At 39.7% G+C, this 20,064-nt stretch overlaps 5 protein-coding genes across 5 annotated transcripts in view; 2 read left to right on the top strand and 3 right to left on the bottom strand.

Moving 5' to 3' along the window:
- Positions 1-1,097: 1,097 nt before the first annotated feature.
- LOC131301703 (alpha-L-fucosidase 1-like) lies at positions 1,098-4,741 on the top strand. The gene is made up of 3 exons (XM_058328087.1): positions 1,098-1,671; positions 2,226-2,465; positions 4,027-4,741. The coding sequence occupies exons 1-3, from the start codon at positions 1,112-1,114 to the stop codon at positions 4,739-4,741; spliced, it is 1,515 nt and encodes a 504-aa protein (XP_058184070.1). The 5' UTR covers positions 1,098-1,111.
- On the bottom strand, positions 4,021-7,173 carry LOC131301702 (pentatricopeptide repeat-containing protein At5g66520-like). Its single transcript, XM_058328085.1, has one exon. The coding sequence runs from the start codon at positions 7,015-7,017 to the stop codon at positions 5,404-5,406; it is 1,614 nt and encodes a 537-aa protein (XP_058184068.1). The 5' UTR covers positions 7,018-7,173; the 3' UTR covers positions 4,021-5,403.
- An 811-nt stretch (positions 7,174-7,984) lies between these two features.
- Positions 7,985-11,552, bottom strand: LOC131300068 (mitochondrial metalloendopeptidase OMA1-like). The gene is made up of 4 exons (XM_058325725.1): positions 10,795-11,552; positions 9,997-10,330; positions 9,085-9,233; positions 7,985-8,404 (listed from the first exon to the last, which is right to left on the bottom strand). Exons 1-4 carry the CDS (start codon positions 11,409-11,411, stop codon positions 8,149-8,151), a joined length of 1,356 nt encoding a protein of 451 aa, XP_058181708.1. The 5' UTR covers positions 11,412-11,552; the 3' UTR covers positions 7,985-8,148.
- Positions 9,116-20,064, top strand: part of LOC131300065 (uncharacterized) — a 53,492-nt gene continuing 42,543 nt past the window's right edge. Inside the window, exon 1 of the mRNA XM_058325716.1 lies at positions 9,116-9,119. The gene's annotated coding sequence lies outside the window, so the exon portion shown is untranslated. The remainder of the gene's footprint in view (positions 9,120-20,064) is intronic.
- LOC131300064 (DEAD-box ATP-dependent RNA helicase 7-like) lies at positions 12,764-19,655 on the bottom strand. Its single transcript, XM_058325715.1, has 14 exons — positions 18,972-19,655; positions 17,818-17,952; positions 17,498-17,638; positions 17,266-17,377; positions 16,844-16,914; positions 16,522-16,676; positions 16,300-16,411; positions 15,185-15,286; positions 15,033-15,093; positions 14,777-14,945; positions 14,592-14,688; positions 14,418-14,512; positions 14,053-14,186; positions 12,764-13,397 (listed from the first exon to the last, which is right to left on the bottom strand). Exons 1-14 carry the CDS (start codon positions 19,467-19,469, stop codon positions 13,186-13,188), a joined length of 2,094 nt encoding a protein of 697 aa, XP_058181698.1. The 5' UTR covers positions 19,470-19,655; the 3' UTR covers positions 12,764-13,185.

Raw genomic sequence — 20,064 nt, 5'->3', positions numbered from 1 at the left:
TCATTTATAAATTATTGATAATAATAATAATAATAATAATAATAATAATAATAAAAAGAAATCTAGCTCATGTCTCACATGAATCCTATTTCAAAGGTACGTTAGCCGAGTTAGAATACATATTTTAGTATATGCTTTTATTTCACTCATTGGGCAGCCGAGAGTCTTTCCTAATATAGAAATAGAAAATAATTCCTCGAAAGTGTCATCGGGAGGAAATCCAGATGAGATTAAGGTTCACGTGTCCACGATCTAACCGTTAATCCAGAAATATATTTAATATAAGTCCTCGACAGTAAATAACGTGGAAGGCAGGTTAGAAAATTTTATTTTAAGCTTCACCATTTCCTCGTGCAAACTGCCCTCCAGTTATTACTCCCTCCGTCAGTATTTTTTTTTGTTCTTTTTTGTTATTTGCGTTGTTCTTTAAACGCTTATATGTCCAAATTTATAATGTTTTTTTACAATTTTGAAAATTTTGTATTATAAACCTAATCGAGAATTATTAAACAAAATTCATATTGCATATTTTTAGAGATTTATATTACTCCAAAAAAGGAGCAAGTGGGTATTTAACAAAAAAAAAAAAGTACAGTAATTCACATGTGAAGTGCGATATCAATTCCTGACTAAATCAAACTGGAAAAATAATTTTCTTTAAACAAGGACAATTATAGTAGTTATCTATGTGTAAAGACAGCTTGGTTAAATACTATTATTTGTTTAAAAATCTAGGGAGGCTATATTTTATTTTCTCAAGAGAGTTCTCACTATCATCCATACTTCATTTTGGATCCGGCTCCTCTCCCGTCCATGTTTTGTATCAAAAGAGACTGTCCTTATCTTAACTGTCTATTGGTAGGTTCAATGATTCGGATTTTCTCATAAGCTCTTATGCACCGGTAAGAGTTAGTCAAAGTTTAAAAATGCATCCATGCAGCAAATGAACGGTTACGACCAGGATTGTTTTCTCTGGTCCAAAAAATGGACCGGATAGGATCGGGATCCCTTCCTTTTTTGGCTTAAAGGCTTCAACACCTTCAACGACTATGCTCACCAGGTTCCTAGTTCCTAGCTCACCTCTTCCCAATTCTCTCTCTTTCACAAGCATATGAGTGAGAGAGAGAGAGACACTATGTTCTCTCGTTCTTTGTATGCAACTCTCCTATTTTCCCTAGTCCAACTCTCCATCTCCACACAACAAATTGTAACACCACCACCATTGCCAATTCTACCTCTCCCATCATATTCACAGCTGAAATGGCAACAAAGGGAAGTCATAATGTTCCTCCACTTCGGCGTCAACACCTTCACGGACTCCGAATGGGGGACCGGGAACGAGAACCCGGCCATATTCAACCCAACGGGCCTCAACGCGACCCAATGGGTTGAGACTGCGGTCAAGGCCGGGATCTCTTTGATGATCCTCACCGCAAAACACCACGATGGTTTTTGCTTGTGGCCTTCTAAGTATACGGACCATTCCGTCATCGGAAGCCCATGGCAAAACGGCCATGGGGATGTGATTCGAGAGCTCGTAAAGGCAGCCGAGCCTCGGGGCGTTGACGTCGGCTTGTACCTCTCGCCGTGGGACCGTCATGACCAAAGATACGGGCATGATCAGGAGTACAATGAATACTACTTGGCCCAATTACAAGAGTTACTCAACAAGTAAGCTGAGAGAGAGAGAAAGAGAGAGGGGGCGCAGAGTTTTACTTGTGTTTTCACTTAGGAAGACGAATCTCTGCAGTCCTATATCACGATTGCACCGTGTTTTAGGCTAGTTTGCGCGCAATTCGTAAGCTCGGACTAATCCTTATAACCCATCCCACAGTATTTTCACATATTTGCTTGTCGGGTAGCTGGCCCCAAGAATTGCTCATATTGTAAGGCCTTGAAAGAAATTTTCATGTGGAATTCATATTGATCATCAATGTATGGATAGCGATTTTATCAAAACACGTTTGTCTTGAAAAAAATAAACATCCTACGTCAGGATCAATTCGTTTCTACACATGACGGACGTTTTTCAGATTATTCATCTATTGATGGTTGATCAATTTGAATATCTGCACATGATTTTATCGACTAGGTCTACCAAATGAACGGTTCAGATATTGAGGTGGGGCTTGAACTCAGCGTTGCAGTCATGATTTAAGATTGCAGAGGATCCAAGTCAATTTGGAAACGGACTCTAAACATGTATTTTGGTTTTGGTTTTTCAGTTATGGAAATGTAAGAGAGATATGGTTCGACGGAGCTAAGGGGAAGAACGCGGCGAACATGGCCTACTATCTTGATGATTGGTTTTCAATGGTAAACGAATTGCAAAGCTCAATCAACATTTTCTCCAACGCCGGTCCCGACATCCGATGGGTCGGAGATGAAAAAGGGTTCGCCGGAGAAACATGCTGGTCAACCATTAATCGCACCTCACTATCAATCGGAGATGGAATCGATCTTGGGTAAGCAACACTATGTCGATCCCAAATCATATTGTTTTATCTTCTCTTCCTTCTATTTTACTATAAAACATGAGAAATTGTTTAAAGAAATGATAAATTTACTCAATCGACTCGAGTTGAGAAAGAGGGCTAGCTAGGCCCCCGTAAGGGCTTTCAAGAACAAGGGAAGACAATCATGATATGCGTATCATCTATCTGATCCAACAAAAAACAGGATAAGTTGTTTAAAAACATGTCAAATTCACTCAACCTTCTATTTTATCAAAATCATGATAAATCTCGAAAAACATGATAACTCCAGCTTTTAGTGTATAGTAATTTTTATACGCCAGGTGTGTTTGGGTTTTTAATAATAAGCAAAATGTAGACACATGCTTAAGTATATAATTTAATCCGTTCATATTAGAGGGTAAGATTCGAGAAGATTTCCTATCTTTTCTGATAAGGTGCATTCATTAGAATATTAAAGGGCTCTCTATCTTTATTCAACCAAAACTCCATCTTTAGAGGAACAAATATCATGTTAACGAACTTGAAATGCGGAGGGAAAAGGCAAGATTCTTCATGCCGTAAACTCATAAACCTCTGTGCCGAGGGGTTTTTCGGCTGTTGAATTTAAAACGTAAAAAAAAAAAAATCACACAATCTAACGACTGAAAAACCCCAAAGCACATATGCACAGGAATTTTTGAGATAGAGAGATTGCCCCGGAGGGAAGGATTCATTATTTAATTTCCATTAGTTGACTGTTAGGAAGGGGAAAGTTGAAAGGTGACTATAAAACTCAGGGAGGGGAAGGTAATTTCCAGGTATTATTATTGTTAGAAAGGCAAACCTCGAGGGAGGTTGCTGTAATTCACCCTAATAATAATATACACCCCAACATATTTCTTGAACATTGAGGGACGAACTACCATTCAAAACAGGCCAGCTCTAAGATTTTAGTTTAGATATGACAAAACCGTAAATGAAATTTTTGTATAGAAAAACTCTAAATAAATTCATCAGAGTTATTTTGATTGAAAATTTACTAGACCTAGTTTACTTTGTTTTGTTGAGCTATATCATTTACTTATTTATAAATTTAAGTGAATTTTCATTTACTACGTAAGAATAATTTAGTGCAGACAATATTAATGAAAATATTTTTTATGCATTTTTTGTACCCCTCAAGATAGGCTGGAGGCTTCAAAAAAAAATTTTAATTTAAACAACTTATCAAAATTGTGCATTCATTCTATTATGATGTCTAATCAATTGACACTTGTTTCAATACAAAAATTTAATCCATATTCTTAACGATAGCCTTTAACTTTTTAAAAATAGCTAGATAACCAAACCTAAACAAATCTAATCATCCAAGTGAAATCCGGTGTAGGCTCCACATAGAATGAAATACGTCCACCAACTTTTTGGCTTTGGGAACAAAATTGCACTCAAATAAGACTTGTTGAAAGCTCCACTCATTCTTAGGTTAGCAAGTGCAATTAGGTACATATTTCAATGTGACATAATCATGCAAATTCATTAAGCCTTAAAGTACTTGTCAAAAATGGTGCAGCTATCTCAATACCGGTGATTCGAAAGGGACTGATTGGCTGCCGGCAGAGTGTGACGTTTCGATCCGAACGGGCTGGTTTTGGCACGAATATGAATCACCGAAAAAACTGAAAGAACTTCTGGAAATCTACTACAACTCGGTCGGGCGAAATTGTTTGTTGCTACTCAATGTTCCGCCTAATAATACTGGGCTCATATCCGATAAAGATGTGCAACGATTAAGAGAGTTTAGAAGTGCAATAGACACAATATTTGGTACCAATTTGGCCGAGAAATGGTATGTAAATGCTAGTAGCCAAAGGGGAGGAGAAGGAGGAGGTTTTGGACCGGAAAATGTGCTAGACAGTGATCATTTATGGACATATTGGGCTCCAAGGAATGATCAAGATAAAGAAGATTACTGGATTGAATTCAAAGCAACAGATGATGGGGTGGATTTCAATGTGGTCAGGATCCAAGAGGCGATTGGGCTCGGACAGAGGATCAAAAGGCACGAAATCTACGTGGACGGGGATCGGATCGCGAGTGGGACCACCGTAGGTTACAAGAAGCTTCACAGGCTTAAAATGGGAGCTGTGCATGGGTACAGTGTGAAGATCAGGATCATTGAATCAAGGGGGGTGCCTTTGGTCTCTTCAGTGGGTCTCCACTTTGATCCCTTTTGGCAGAGTTCTTCTCTTTCGCGGCGAAGGCATGTGCCACATCAGCAGGCGTGAGCAGTTATTGAGGGTGTGCTACGGCTGGATTGCAGTCCAATGTTTGAATAGGCTTAAAATGGATATAAACTCAAACGGGTTGAGTGAAAAAGACCCAGGAAAATAATGAACAAAGGTGCTCGACCAAAATATCGAAGGTGAATGCTGGATTCTCTGGCGGGGAAGCCCGATTTCAGCCTTTGCTGCTAGTCTTTATAGGCCTAAGGCCAACTGATTCGAGCCTGAAAATGTGCGACAATGTTGCCTCTGAATCTGCCATGTGTCCGAAGTCCCGAGCACCTACACAGCCCACTTTCCACACTTTTTGATCATGGGCCATTTGACTGAGACAAAGTGAGTTTACTCATGAGCTTTCCAGTTTGCATCTGCCCCCTGTTGCACTGTAATTCGTCATTCGTGATTAAATTGTCTATGACTTTGATATTCTGCTTAAGAGCTGCTTCTGTGCCAATTGTAAGGAACCTTTTTTATCTTCTTTGATTTGAATACTGCAAAAAGGTTCTTCAAAGAAAGAATTTCTGGAATTTTTTCCGTCCCTGGTATGCCTATTGGACCACGAACATAAATTCATGAATGGAAGAAACAATTCGAGCACACAACCGTGTTGCTTAAAAGTCCAAACATTCATCTCAACATCATCACTTAAATCTCATCCCAGTGGCTTATTCAAATAAACCAAGCATATCCCTTTCAATCTTCATCCCATCAGCTAAGCACTGTAAGATACGCGTTATATCCTCTATCAGAACAGTTGGTGATCCTCTCACAGAGAATTCATGAACAATTCCATCAACTTCAATCAAGCTGCAGCCAGGGATGGCCTTCTTAATCCCTTTACCATTCATAAAAGCCCTGATTCTCTTTGCATCAATGAATCTACCAGCTTTCGCATATATCTCACCCAAAGTTACATAGAAAGCATGATTTAAAGGTTCCAAACGAATCAAGTATTTCGCAACCTCTTCTCCTAACTCTATATTTCCATGCATTTGACAGCCGCCAAGAAGAGCACCCCAAACAAACATGTCTGGCTCCATTGGCATATTTCTTATGAGGCGTTTTGCCTCATCAAATAGCCCAGCTCGACTAAGTGTATCAACCATGCAAGCATAGTGATGGACCTGTGGCTCAATTGAGTAAACACGTTTCATCACATCAAAACACCAGCGTCCTTTCTCTACCAATCCTGAATGAGCACAAGCTGACAATAGCGCAACAAATGTCACAGAATTCGGCCTCACCCCAAGTTCTTCCATCTCATTAAAAAGATCAAAAGCCTCTTTACCATACCCATAAAGCGCAAACGCAGAAATCATAGCCGTCCATGCTAAAATATCCCTCTGGGGCATTTCCTTGAAAACGTCAACTGCTCTTTCCATGCACCCACATTTACCATACATGTCCACTAGTGCCGTCCCAATAGCTACATCACACTCTAATCCACTTCTTTTCAAGAAACCGTGCACCCATTTCCCCTGATCAATTGCTCCTAGAGTGGCGCAAGCTGAAAGAACACTAGCAACAGTCATCTTATCCGGTCTAACCATGTCATCACCCAAAATTTGCATTTCATGAAAAAAATTTATAGCTTCCTTCGCACGACCCCCTTGAACAAATCCCGTTATGATCGAGTTCCAAGTAATAATATTCCTCTTCTTCATCCCCCTAAACAAATCCACAGCTGAGTCAAGATCGCCGTTTCTTAGACACCCAATCACCATCGAATTCCACGTGACGATATCCCGAACCCACATTTCATCAAACACCCTAAGTGCACTATTCAGAAACCCACAAGCAGAGTACAAACTAATCAACGAATTTCCCACAAACACATCTCCATCAAACCCATACTTCACAACATGCCCGTGAACGCTTCGACCCATTTTACTGTCCAACCTCCCCGTGCAATCTTTCAGAAGAAATGGGAACGTTAAGCAATTGGGTTTCATCCCATTATATAGCAGTTGCTTATATAGATTTCTGGTTTGGTACGAACTGGGTCCATCGTTATTCTTGGTTTTAGTGGCGTATGCTCTGATAAGGGCGTTGTACATAGAGAGATTTGGGTTGCGTGTAAATTTGAAGAGACAAGCGGCGTAGTTGAGGCAGCCGGATTGGGAAATTGCGCAGAAGAAGAGAAGACGGGAAATGAGGAAATAGCGATCTGTTTCGGGTAAGTGTGGGGATGTTGTGATTTGGGAGTGGATTTGCTTGAGCTCTCTCATGTTCTTGCATTCTTCTATTAAGCGCGTGATTGTGTACCTTAGATGTGCCATGGCTTTGTGCAACTGAAGCTTTACAAATAAGGCGGGAGGTTTAACTGATTTTTGAAGTGGTGCGTTTTGGCTTCTACAAACAAACGAATTTCAAAAATATGTTCAAGCTTAGCTTGTTTATAAGACAAGATGATCTCAAACGAGCTTTAATCGGGCCAAACACAAGTCAATCTCAAGTAGCTTGAATTTTTTTATACCTAATAAGCCAAACGAGCCGAGTAATAAATTGTTCAAGCTTGGCGTGAAATCTTAATGAATTTTAAAAAAATGTTTAAGCTTTGTTTGATTATGTGGACAAACTAATGTTAAACAAGCTTTTGACAAACAAACACAAGCTCAAACTCGAATAGCTTGGTTCATTTAAGATCAGACTCGAATAGCTTGGTTCGTTTAGCAACCTATATAGGAGAAGAGCTTTCGTATTACTCAATTTTGTGTTGGCTCGAAAGTTATTTTTCGCGAACAGCAGTTTGAGCCGAGCTTGTTAATTTATTTATCGGAACCGAGCCGAACTTGTTAATTTATTTATCGTGAGCAGCTCATTGCAAACAAGCCGAGCTTGTTAATTTCTTTTTGTTAATTTATTTATCGTGAGCAGCTCATTGCAAACAAGCCGAGCTTGTTAATTTCTTTTTCGTGAGCAGCTCAGTTCGTTTGAAGGTCTAATAGGAATGCATATTCAAGATGACTATGTCCAGTATTAATTTAACTGACTTTTCTGGTGATCTATTTTGGTTTTGGCTTCCACACTGTTAAATCAGACAGACCCACATATCTAAACTATAGGTCCTTTTTGGTTGATGAATGATAACAGAAGTGGAGACACAAGTGACTGAAAAACAAATGAATTAAGGTGAGATGGTAAGAAAACAAACAATATAACTTCTAATTAGAGGCAAAATGGAATGGAAAAAACAAGGTACAACAACCAATTGAGTAGAGAACAAATGAAATGAAAGCATGGGGATGAACCTATATCTTTGCTTTTCTCATCTGCTTTTTTTTTTTTGGGTAAATCAACTTGAATTTTCTCATCTGCTATGTACACTGCGGAGAAAAAAGAAGTTGAAAACCAAGAATTTCCAAAGTACACAGCTCCTTCATGGTGCTATTATGAAGTACATTCTATACTTATTCGTGAAGAAAACCCCGGACCCATTGTCCGGCAATCGCTTCCCTGTATAAGGCCAGGGCTTCTTGCATAACTTGGGCTTGAGCCAGATGCTGAGCTCTCTTCTTTCCAGAAGGATGGGTAGAAAAATAATCTCTCAACGGCGAATCCCCTGTGAGCTGCCCTAACTTCTCGTACACTTTGGGCGCCACTCTAGGGTCATTTCTAGCTGAGGCCATCAAAAACAGCCCGATGTAATCCGCCTCCGTTTCCATCCTAGCAAACAGGAATGAGAATTGCCGTTCAAAAAACAAGACAAGAATTGAAGTCGATGAGGTCGAAATGAGCGGGTAGGTATTTTCGAAAACTTGTTAGTAGTTGAACACATTCTCTGATTCTAAGATCAGTGCACATATTTAATTACAAAAACCACCTTATCATACCATTAGCGACCAATGGAACGTATCCAATTCTCACGACGCCATGTTTGGTTGGTCACGAAGTAGTCGTACACTTTCGCACATTCATTAGAAAGAAGGTCCATCATGCAAGCATATGTCCCCCCAAGCAAAATGACTCGTTTGCCTGGGATCTCAAGGTCTTTAAGTGATTCCAAGAGATGAAATCAAATTCCAGTTTCTTAAATAGTACCTCCATCCTACCCGTAAAAACAGGATTCCACAATGGCGGACTGTGCATCGTTTATGCAGTGGTTCGTGAACCTGTAAATGTAGATAGGTTTCTCCCACCGGAAACCTAAATAATGTCCTGGGGAATTGAACCCAAATTCTCCAAAGCGCCACATGAATATTTGGGGCCAATTTTCCTAGCAGCAAGTAGTAAACAAGAACAATAGCAACTTTTGTTCTTAATAAGGCTAAAAATTCTGCCATTAAAGTCCAAAAACCTAAATGAGAATCTCAAGGGTGCAACCAAAAGAAGAGTGCAGAATTTACCTCCGGGAGAAAGGGAGTCGTAGAAGAACGGTGGACATTGCGTAGACAAGATCTGGCGTAAGGAACTGAAAAAGAATCAATTGCAATATGACTAACCACAGATTCTTCGTAATTTGCTCAGCCGCATGTCGAGCCACCACATGCCCAACCTACACCAAGAAACAAACACCATATCACTTCCTAATAACTTCCTAAGTATTCGGATTCAATAAGTTCATCAAAACAGAAATTTAAAACGCAGAAAAAACACATGCATAACAAACAAATCGTAAAGAGTAGCAAGTGGAAATCCTCAAGTTTATAACCAAATTAGTCGCCAAAAGAACGTGGATGCAAAACCAGATAAATGGACAGGATTTTACGTTGATTTAGTTGGTTGCTCCACTTTTAAAAACGTCTCTTTTGTCCTGCTATTGGTTTACGTGTTTTTAGACTTGGGAAGTTTTGATTGGGGCTCTGAACTCATGCGATACAACCACACAAAACTTCACATGCACTCACATTAAACGTTCACGTAAGTACCAATAAGTTAAAACGATAATGCTAGTGACACACACTAAAACACGTATTTACACAGTTCGAGGGCCTAACACACCCTGCACTGTACAATGCGTGTAGTGAGTTTTAAGGGATTTTCACTCAAATTCTAATTTTGAATAAAAAAAGGTAAGGGCTGGAAATACCCCCACCCTTATTGAAAATTAGGAGAGGGACCCCCTCCAAATTTTACGAACGAACTTAGCCATTGTAGAGTAGTGTCCGTTTTAAGGTAGTACTGGCGGCCGGGGACTCAAAACTGCAAGACTTGCACACCGATCATCATTTTAGAGTGGTAAAATGGTGACCAAACTGATTCACAAAAACTAGACAACTGGTCCATAAAACACTAGTAATGGGCTACGAAAATTATACCTCATGACCAAGTATGGTGGCGATCTCCGGATCAGTACTGAAATGCTCAAGCAACCCAGTGAATACCACAATCTTCCCTCCTGGCAAGCAAAAAGCATTCACAACCGGCTCATCCACCACCAAAACCTCCCACTTCAACCCCTCCAAATGCCCCGTATCAGCCTCTCTTCCTTTCCCTTTCCCCCTCTTCCTACCCTTCTCCACCCACTTCTCATCAACATAATCATCCTCTCCCCTCCACTTCCCCTCCACATCTTCGCTCATTGCAACCAATGTACCCAAACCACTCGTATCATCCCTCGCGATAGGGCCACCACCCTCCGCCATTGCATACCTGTCAAGGATATTATAAAGAACAAAGTTACACTTCCCTACTTATTTAGATGAGTTGGTGGTCAATAAAAATTATTTCGAAATACTGTTTCGAATCTCACTGTCTACCTGATAATTATTCCGTTATTCCATTCATCCTATTTTGTTTGTCCATCTTGAAAAATCAACTTATTAAGGGAGTATAATCATTACGCTTCACCAACTTCTAACTTTTCAAAAATGCCCTCCAATTTAAGATAGAGTCATCACTGTCAATTCAAAAGGAAAGGGCAAAAAGAGAATTTCATAGAACTTTGTTCAGTAATTTTTTCAAAATGGACCAACATTTTGAGACATAGTCAAAGAATAGACAACCAAAACAGGACGAAAGGTGCAAAATATACTTGCACATGTCTAGCCCGCTACATACGGCTTTCCCTAACCGTAAGTATTCAAATAGGTTGGTGCTTAACAATCTAATAGTACCCGAAATCTCGCCACGCGTGCTCGCGCTTCAACCCTCTGTACACCGCTTCTATGATGTCCTTGGCAACCAACTTTACCCGGACGCTTTCCGGGTGGATTCCGGGTAGTATCTTCCCCTTGAACGCTTGCTTTATTTGCTGGAACTGGGCCTCCCCGATTTGCCTCTCCATGTTTTTCGGTAGCAAAACGAAATGCTTCCGTTTTGTGTACGGCACCATCTCTAAGTTCCCAAAATAGACGGTGATCGCCACCCCCGAGGTCAACAACACCACCGTAATCACCGTCCGTGGGTTCTTGTACCATTTTCTTTTGGGCCGGTATCGCGGGGCTTCTGGTCGGGTCACGTAGTAGGAGTAGCATCTTCGGGTGGAGAAGAGAAAGGGGTTGTATTGGTTCTGTTTGAGGCTGAAATCGAAACACGAGTTTCTTGAAATCGGGGAAGAGAGAGAAAGACTGTGGACGAGTGGGTTGCTTGAAGTGGGTGGCGGCGGCGGCGGTGGTGGACTGGGGTGGTTGATTCTTGGAGGGGAGTTCTGAGTTGGGTTTCTGGGTTTGAGTTTGGAAGCGGTGGAGTGGAGCAAGTCGAATGCGGCTTTTGATCTTTTGTACCACCCCATGATTTGGTTGCAGAATTTGAAATCAATTGTGACAGCAGAATCATTCAGATATTACGAAACCGTTTGGCAATTCATTCACAAATAGAGAGACTCGGAGAGAGAGAGAAAGAGAATGAGACCGCTTTGAATGTGTTGAGTGGGAGGAGGGAGTGGACGTGTCTGGAAGTTAACAGAACAAAGTAGACGAGTAGTTGTTGGGGTGGAGTGATGAGACAGCGCCAAAGCGGTGGTGAAGTTCTTATTTTTCACCACCTTTCTTTTTCTAGGGTGTTTGGACAAATAAGTTAAAGTGGCTTATTTTTTGTCTTTATTCAAATATTTTTTGTATCACTTGGTTTATTCTCATTTTTTTAGGGATTATTGCATCCTCATGACGAGAGGAATCTAAAAAGTATAAAATTTTGATCGAAATCTAATATTTTTTGAATAAAGAGAAAAAGTGACTTATTGGCTTATTTTTGTTTTTATGTGGTTTTATTTGGCTCATTTTTTGCGGGAAAGCCAGTAGGTTTTTTAAAAGAACGACCCCTTAAAGAGGGAGAAAAAAACAACAGCAGTTCCAATCGGAGCCAAGTTTATAGTGTTTGAGTTCGATTTGTTTATTAAACAAGTTAAAAATTTGAACTTGAACTTGAGCTTGGGCATGGCTTGTCTTCCATTGGGCTTGTAGTGTTCAAGCTCAGTTAGATAAGACGAGCACGATTCATTTGCTAAATGAGTTAAACCTATGCAAAATAACCGAGCTTTTCGAACCGAGCGAGCTCTAAGATGTCAAGCTCAGCTCGTTTACCATACGAGTCTAAAACTTGAGTTTGAATTTGGCTCGATTACTAAACAAGTTAAACTGCTTGGTTCGTTTGTACGGAAATTATGTAAGGGAATTACGTAGGTGACCGGGGAAAAAAAAAGTTAGATTCCTATTTAATACTCCACTTAAGTGGATTTTGTAAATGTACTGAATTAACAATATATGGCTTTTTACTTTTTCTTCTTTTTTTTTGGCCGGTGAATTAACAATAGCTTCACTGGTAGCTGCTTATTTTCTCGTCAATCTTTTTTACTCAGGAAAATGGAAAATCCTAACTTCTTTTTGGCATGCTTTTTAACTTGTTTTCTTCTTCTCTTCTTAAACAAATACTGTACAGTACATTCCTTTTGGAAACCAGATTCAGCCAAAACCTTTTTTTCCCATCAACATATTTTATGATTAAGATAATTCTTCCTTCCTCCCGATTGAATTTATACTTTTCCAGCTGATCCATCTCAACTAGAGAATCAACTATGGAAAAATTAATCACTGTTGAAAAAGAAATTGCAAGTAATAAATAAATACACAATGGCAAAATAATAAGTGGAGTAAAAAAATATTCCATAATTGTCAAATAATAAGTGGAGTAAAAATATACCCAAGTTCTACCAAACAGACAGACTTCGGAATACACAGCATCTCCAACCGAAGAAATATGAATATATAACAGTAAATTTGCAGCATTTTTAATAATACTGACACTAATTTTAATTTAGGCTTATAAAAAAGTGGGGCACATGGGAAAAACCCCAGATAAAATGAAAAAAAGGATAACAAAAAGCAAATTATATGAACGGGAGAAATACCTATATATTTACCCGATCTAGCTTTCCGATTATTCAAATAATGCACTGAAAACTAAAAGTATGTTATTTTTCTTCATCACCACAAAAATTCTTCCATGCATCAGCAAAGAGATGCTTCTTTTAGTCGGCTCATGAAGTCCTGTGACGAATACGGAGCTCTTCACCATTTGCCATTGCCCCTATGACCTCCGCCTCTCCCTCTACCGGAAAACCTATCATTTCTTCTATCGGTGAAACCGCCCCTTCCTCCTGAAAACCTGCCACCGCCCCAGCCACCACTGCCAAATCTTCCCCCTCTTGATTCATCTCTTTGTTGTAACCGAGGCAATTCTTTCACCACCTCTAAGCTCACACCAGCTGCATTTTCCTGGCCTATAAAGCACATACATCAAAAGGAAAAGAAAACAGATGAGATATATGAGCCAGTTACAACCTGTTTGATTAGCAGAATTAAAGAGGAGTTCAAGAAGGCAACAAGTAGAAGGAATGCATACCCAAGGAACTTGCAAATCCCCTCGGCCCTCAACATAAGGCCGGTTAGATCACTCACCCGAGGGATATTAGTCCAGTGAGATTACTCATCCTACGGGATATGAAATCTCCTCACTGCTAGTTCGGTCAATCACACAAGGCCAAAGCACATAACAAATGCTAGGGGATGCAATTTTATGAACAAAGCCCTGGTTGTTTTACAAATGATCGTTGTATATTTTACCAAAACACAATTGCAGTACAAAAAGCAATAAAACATTAATGATAACATGGTTGTTCAATTTGTTATTGAAGAGCTGAGCATAACTAACATGCAGCCAAGCTGATTCTGGAAATAGAAATGAATAGGTCTGAATCGACTGAATCTTAAGGCATTGTTTGGATCAAGGATTTCTAGAGGGATTTGCTCAAGGAAAAGAACAGATGAAAAATATCTCCAATTTTCCTCCATCCACAAATACAAATCCCTGATCAAAACAAAGCCTAAAGAGTCCTGAACTCTACCCTATTCCCCAACAAGTCATACAGCATATACCTGAGAGAAAGGTGTCCAAATCTTCAGTCGGCACATCAAACACAGCCCCATTTCCATCAGTGGTTAGAGCAAGACCAACCAGTGCCTCCACCTTTTCTTCAGGCAAAAACCTTCTCAAGACGCCATAGGCAAAGCTGAAATATCATGATACCAAGAGGGGGATTAGGTATGAGGGCATCTCTAGCATCGGTAAAATGTGCAGATAATTAATGTCAGAAATCTGACAGAGGACCCCAATACAAGCCAAGGCAACCAGGGTCACTGTCATGGTCCTTGCTACAAAGGAGCAATTTTTGTCACAAATTGAAACAAAATGTGTGGGCGACAGATTAATCAAGTGATAATGAAAGGATTCCAGGACTCACGATTGGGTGTAGATGGGCCTTCCAGCCTGAAGAAGTACAGTAACGTAGTTCTCCATCGAAGTGAGCAGTGATCTACTCTTGATCTCAGTATAACCCTGCACAATACATACTAAGCCCAACGTCCCACAACAAATTGAAGTTCCTAACTATAACAAGATGAGAAAAAGAACTCACAGCAGTCTTGGCAAGTGCTTTTGCAAGCAGTTCTACTGGTGAAAGACCAGAGGAATTCAGTAGCTCCTCAGCAGCAGACTTGAATATTGGAATGACACTAAAGTTTTCCAGGTGTAAGTACCAAAATGTGAAGTGGCATCACTAAAATTATCCACTAGGAAATAAATACCAAATAAGATGATTACCCATCGGACACTTGTGTGATTGTTTCAGCTGCATCCAAGCCTGCAGCTTTGGCAAGGTCAGATGGCTGTGGAGCAGCTAAGTGCTCAAATTTCACACCAGATTCTCTTTCTATCTTAGAAATATTTGATCTTCTTGGATCACAAAGCATCACTGCCACCCCCGTATTTCCTGGAACATGAAACAGTATAACCCTAAGTAATTCACCAAAGCAATGTTACATGGACTCTCCGTAACTTATGGAGTTTTAGCATTTACCAGCTCTCCCTGTACGTCCAGATCGATGAATATATGCTTCTACATCACGTGGAGGTTCGCACTAAAACATAAAGTGATTAAGTGATTATCAGTATGTCATTATATTAACTTGGTAAACCCCCATGTGTATCTATATGCTTAGAAGCACAAACCTGGATGATTAACTGGACATCATTTATGTCCAATCCCCGTGCTGCCACATTTGTGGCCACCAAGGTCGAGAACTTGCCTGACCTGAATCCAGAAAGTGTGACCTAGGAGCATCAGATCAAATTTTAGACAAACAGAGGAAGAGTAGTAAACTGAAAGATTCTCATAAGACAAGCAACAATCTATGTTCTTTAAGATCATGTTTGATTTACGAAAAAAAATAGTGAAGGGATATTTAAGTAAGGAGCTTAAGTACTACCACCGGACCAATACTGAAGGGAATAACGGATCTACTACCATGTGCCCCAAGGTACTATACATCCTATGTGTTGTCGGATTAGTCATCCAACAGATTTTTTATCTTTCCACAAATAGTTGCACTAAAACCCCGGGAAAGAGTTCCCATGGGATTTATAATCCGATCCATTACTAATCTGTTTGCAATGGAAGGGGGGACTGAAACAACGTAGGCCACAAAAAGGAACTTCTTAAGGTCTTCATGTTTAAACAGTGGCGTAGCCAGAAAACTATGTAAGTGGGGGCACCTTTTAAACACATTTCAACCATAAAATTTCATTTTAAGCAATGTTAAAACATTTGTGCTAAGAATTGAAAACCCTAACATAATTTTTTAATATAGTAAAATACATAGAATATAAAAACAATCGAACTACTTGAATTGTCTCAGCAGATCAAGTCTAAGAGCAATTCACTACACAGTATTTAGCATTATTGCTCCCATTGTTAATAATTGCTGAAGTATAAAACATATATAACCCATGATTTAGGCATTTTTGAATTTTGGACATAATGCATTAGAGAGTTCCAAATAGTAAGTGGCGGCTATTTTTCACATTAGACATCTCATTTCGCCGGTACAATGACAATGTTCAAATATGTGGAAAAGAAATTGAGAATGAAATGATAGTTGACTAGAGAAAATACAATTATGAAATACAATTAACGAGAGAAAATACAAAATATACATTTTAAAATCTTAAATTTAAAATTTTAAAAAAAAGAAAAAAGAAATTGAGCGCCCCCGCCCGTCCTATTCTCCCTCCACCACTGTGTTTAAAGCACAACTATGGAGCCATCTCATATTTTTTGGACATACCTCACGCTGAGCTTGCTGAATGTCCCCATGCAAAGGACGTGCTCCAGGTAATAAGTCAGCAAGTTCAGAAGCAGAATCCTTTGTCTCAGTGAAAATAATAGTGCTCCCTCCACTGAATCAACCATACCCAATGGAGAAATCAAAAGAATCAATCAATGACAATATAAGGAATGTCTGAAAGTCGTACTAAGCAGTTGACATTGAGCATTAGAAATAACCGACCTGCTATAACAGCGAATAATATCAGGAATAAGCTGGGACCTGGCCGATTTAGAGCAGGGAATGATTATATGCCTCACATTGATACTTGCCTTCATTTTTTCATTACCGACAAGGTCAACGGTTTTTTTGTGAGGTTTAAGAAACCTAGTGGCAATCTAGCAATGCAAAGAAACACAGATTTTAGCACCATATATTGACAGACAGAGAGTGGGTATGAATGAAAAAACATGAGCCAGACTCTTAGTACAAATCGAAAACGGGGAGAATAAAGGCACATGTGGCTCAAAACTGAATTTTGAGAAATACTAGTTAGAAAACGAACTTGCTTGACCCAGTCTGGCAAAGTGGCACTGAACAGAAGTGTTTGAACTTTGCCGGCATCTTCCACCTTGCCTACAAAATTCAAATTAAATCAGTAGGCGTTAGTAATGCGATTCAAATTAAATCATTACTATCCAACATCCGACAGGAGTTTGTATCTTCTGTTTACACCGGTAAAAATAGTTTTCGCAAAAAATAGAGGTTATAACTCTCAATAAAGTTAATAAACTATATGTACTGCCTCACATATTTAGTTAGAAGCAAACAATATGAAACGCATACAAAATATGAACAGATGCTTCCTTACTGGACTCTACGTTAGGGTCCAAGGTACCGGGCAAACAACGAACAATCGTGATGAAGAGTAATAATCAACCTACAAGTATAAAACAAAATGTACTTGTAGGCACAGTGAATTCCTACCAAGAATAAGTTCAACGTCTTCAACAAAACCCATCCTTAGCATTTCATCAGCTTCATCGAGGACGCGGAACTTTAATGAGCTAAAATCAAGGTTTCCCCTCTCAATGTGGTCCTACACGAAAGATTTTGGTGGAAACAGATTATCATCAACTGGAGAGAACTTAATATCACAAGTAAAGCATCATTGTAAACCATACGTTACGAATATGCCATAAATCAAAGGAATGGCTACCTTAATGCGGCCAGGTGTCCCGATGACGATATCTACCCCTCTTCTTAATTTTATCTCCTGAGATTGGTAGGGAGCGCCCCCATATAAACAACATGATGTCAGCCCCAGGGCTCCGCCATAAACTTCAAATTCAGCAGACACCTGTGATTAGAGTAAACAAAAACAATAATTAACCAACACCTGTGATTAGTAGACAAAAACAGTAACCAACCAAAAAAAGGAAAAAATAAAAGCAATAAGTAATCAGTAAGGGAAAAATGACAACAAAAGTAAAACAAAAGAGATCAACTCTAAGAAGAGTCATTACCCTTATGTAATACCTGTTTGGCCAATTCTCTAGTTGGTAGAAGTACAAGTACACTTGGCACCCTTCCATATCCAGTCTTCCGTGCTGCTTTTGCAGGTCCATTTGTTAAAGACTCCAATATTGGCAACACAAAGGCCAGTGTTTTACCCTGTATGATTTCAAAGCACGGTTATCAGTCTCCAGTAAACAAGATATGAACCAAATATGCGATGATCCAAACCAAGAGTTCAAAGCACGGTTATCAAAACACATCAACTGAGTTTGACACCAAGTCAACTAAAACCAGCACACATGTTCATTGGAGTATTTCTTTGGGTTCCACTAGGGTTAGGGTCTCCCTTTCGGGTTCCACCAGAGTTTGTCCATGAATATCATTTGGTGCTTCGTTGAGTTACGGGTATAGCCGGCTCTTTATAATCTTTCCTCGTTCATAGTGAATCATCTCTCTCTTCCCGTGGAGTACGTACTTGCTTTGTGCTTGAGCGGAACCGCGTCAATCTCTGTGTCTTTGTTTTGATCGCTTGTTGGTTTGTTTATTCTCTACTCCATGGTTCTCATAACAAAAACCCTCAAAACCTCTGCTAGAGGCTTGAAATCCAACTAACATAGGTTGTACAACAAAGTATGAAAACAAGCCAACAATCCAAGTGTAATCCACACAGCAAGCAATCTTTCTGGAAGCATCAAAAGGACATTAGAGCTCAAACACAAATCTAACGTATAAATTACATTCCCCAAACTACTCCAAAAATACCCGGTCACTTCAACCGTCTATTCTAATTCTAGTAGTATATAAAGGGAGAGCACTTTTGGTGTGGACAAAAAAAAATGAAGTCACATTTTTCATTTTCCTAAATGGACACAAAAAGGACAAAAATGTAAACACACAATTCATGTAATCACTCACTCCATTGCAGTTTCATAATTCTTAGGGCTGAAAAGGATACGATTTCTAGGCAGTGTGCACCCACTCCAATGCAGTTTCCTAATTCTTAGGGCTAAAAAGGATGCGATTTCTAGGCAGCGTGCGTCCATGGCTTAGAGTGATAAAGTTCCCAAATTTACGATTCCCAATGCTCTAACTAGCCGCTAAAATTACATGTGGACGAGCAAACCAATGCAAATACAGCGAACAGCAATGAAAATAGTCTGACGCAGAATCCGTACCTGACCAGTACGCGCCCGGCCAACCAAATCAGACCCGTCGAGAACGGCATCAAACGTCATAGCCTGAATAGGAAACAAAGCTTCAATGCCCTTCGACTTCAGCACCTCTCTCAACGGCGCCGAAATCCTGAAATTCGACACGGCATTCGGATTCTCAACTTCAGCTTCATCAGCCTCAGCCAACTTAACCTTCTTCTTCTTCTTATTCACCGAATTACCGCCACTCTCCGCCTTCAAATCCACCGCCTCGCTTGATTCCGAGCTCGTCCCGCTCCCATCCTCCTCCATTTCCACAGCCTTTCGCTTCTTATCTTTCTTCTTACTCTTCTTCTTCTCCAAGTTTTCAGAATCAGACTCCGAGGCCTTCGCCTTCTTAATCTTCTTCTCCTTCTTGCTCTTCTTATCGGACAAAGAGTCGAAATCTAGCGTTTCTGCGTTCGAGCCGATTTTCTTCTTCTTCTTCTCCTTCTTGTCTTCATTTACAGCCAGAGAAGGCATGGCTATAGTCACGATATGGGGAGAGAAAGAGTAGAGAGAGAAAAAAACGGAAACACCAGAGATCACCTGCCAACGAGGGATGTCACAGTTTCGTGAATTGCAGTGGCAGGAGACAAGGTTTTAGGGTTCTGTTCGTGGTTTTGACGTTGGAGTAATTTGGGGGCGTTGGATACTGTAAGCCCTAGTTGGTTTGGACGATTACCGTTAGATTTGGACACACCACATTATGATAACCACACATAAAAATGAAATTTCCGTTTGACCGGAAACAGCATCCGCACTAGGATGTTTATATATTTTGAATCAAATTACATATTAAAAAGTTATTTTTTATTATTTTAGTTATTCATTTTTTTTTTTTGGTAAGATAAAATTTTATAAAAACAAACAACATTGCGCAAAATAGGGCATACCCTTTGTCAAACAAAATCATACAAATAGACATCAATCAAAGCTTGAAAACAGAACATTATAAAACAAAGAAAAAGAACCAACAACAAAAAATTACATGCTATCAAAAACTTTAGCTGGCACATTCCACCGAGAACAAAGAGCCATGTTAGGGGCTGACTTCTTGACTCCTCACCAAGAACTA

Source organism: Rhododendron vialii, chromosome 9a (genome assembly GCF_030253575.1).
Source record: "Rhododendron vialii isolate Sample 1 chromosome 9a, ASM3025357v1".
In the NCBI taxonomy this organism is placed as follows: Eukaryota; Viridiplantae; Streptophyta; class Magnoliopsida; order Ericales; family Ericaceae; genus Rhododendron; species Rhododendron vialii.
This window is presented reverse-complemented; position numbering and strand designations above follow the sequence as displayed.

What these genes read in the sequence shown, in the direction of transcription:
- LOC131300064 (XM_058325715.1), bottom strand. Translation starts at nt 19,469, where the DNA reads ATGCCTTCTCTGGCTGTAAATGAAGACAAGAAGGAGAAGAAGAAGAAG. An exon ending in CTAGAGAATTGGCCAAACAG is followed by an intron (nt 17,639 to 17,817) that starts GTATTACATAAG and finishes CTCTAATCACAG; the next exon opens with GTGTCTGCTGAATTTGAAGT. An exon ending in TTTGGACACCTTTCTCTCAG is followed by an intron (nt 13,398 to 14,052) that starts GTATATGCTGTA and finishes TGTGCTTTATAG; the next exon opens with GCCAGGAAAATGCAGCTGGT.
- LOC131301703 (XM_058328087.1), top strand. Translation starts at nt 1,112, where the DNA reads ATGAGTGAGAGAGAGAGAGACACTATGTTCTCTCGTTCTTTGTATGCA. An exon ending in TTACAAGAGTTACTCAACAA is followed by an intron (nt 1,672 to 2,225) that starts GTAAGCTGAGAG and finishes TTGGTTTTTCAG; the next exon opens with TTATGGAAATGTAAGAGAGA. An exon ending in GGAGATGGAATCGATCTTGG is followed by an intron (nt 2,466 to 4,026) that starts GTAAGCAACACT and finishes AAAATGGTGCAG; the next exon opens with CTATCTCAATACCGGTGATT.
- LOC131301702 (XM_058328085.1), bottom strand. Translation starts at nt 7,017, where the DNA reads ATGGCACATCTAAGGTACACAATCACGCGCTTAATAGAAGAATGCAAG.
- LOC131300068 (XM_058325725.1), bottom strand. Translation starts at nt 11,411, where the DNA reads ATGGGGTGGTACAAAAGATCAAAAGCCGCATTCGACTTGCTCCACTCC. An exon ending in CACGCGTGGCGAGATTTCGG is followed by an intron (nt 10,331 to 10,794) that starts GTACTATTAGAT and finishes TATCCTTGACAG; the next exon opens with GTATGCAATGGCGGAGGGTG. An exon ending in CGACTCCCTTTCTCCCGGAG is followed by an intron (nt 8,405 to 9,084) that starts GTAAATTCTGCA and finishes CCTGTTTGCTAG; the next exon opens with GATGGAAACGGAGGCGGATT.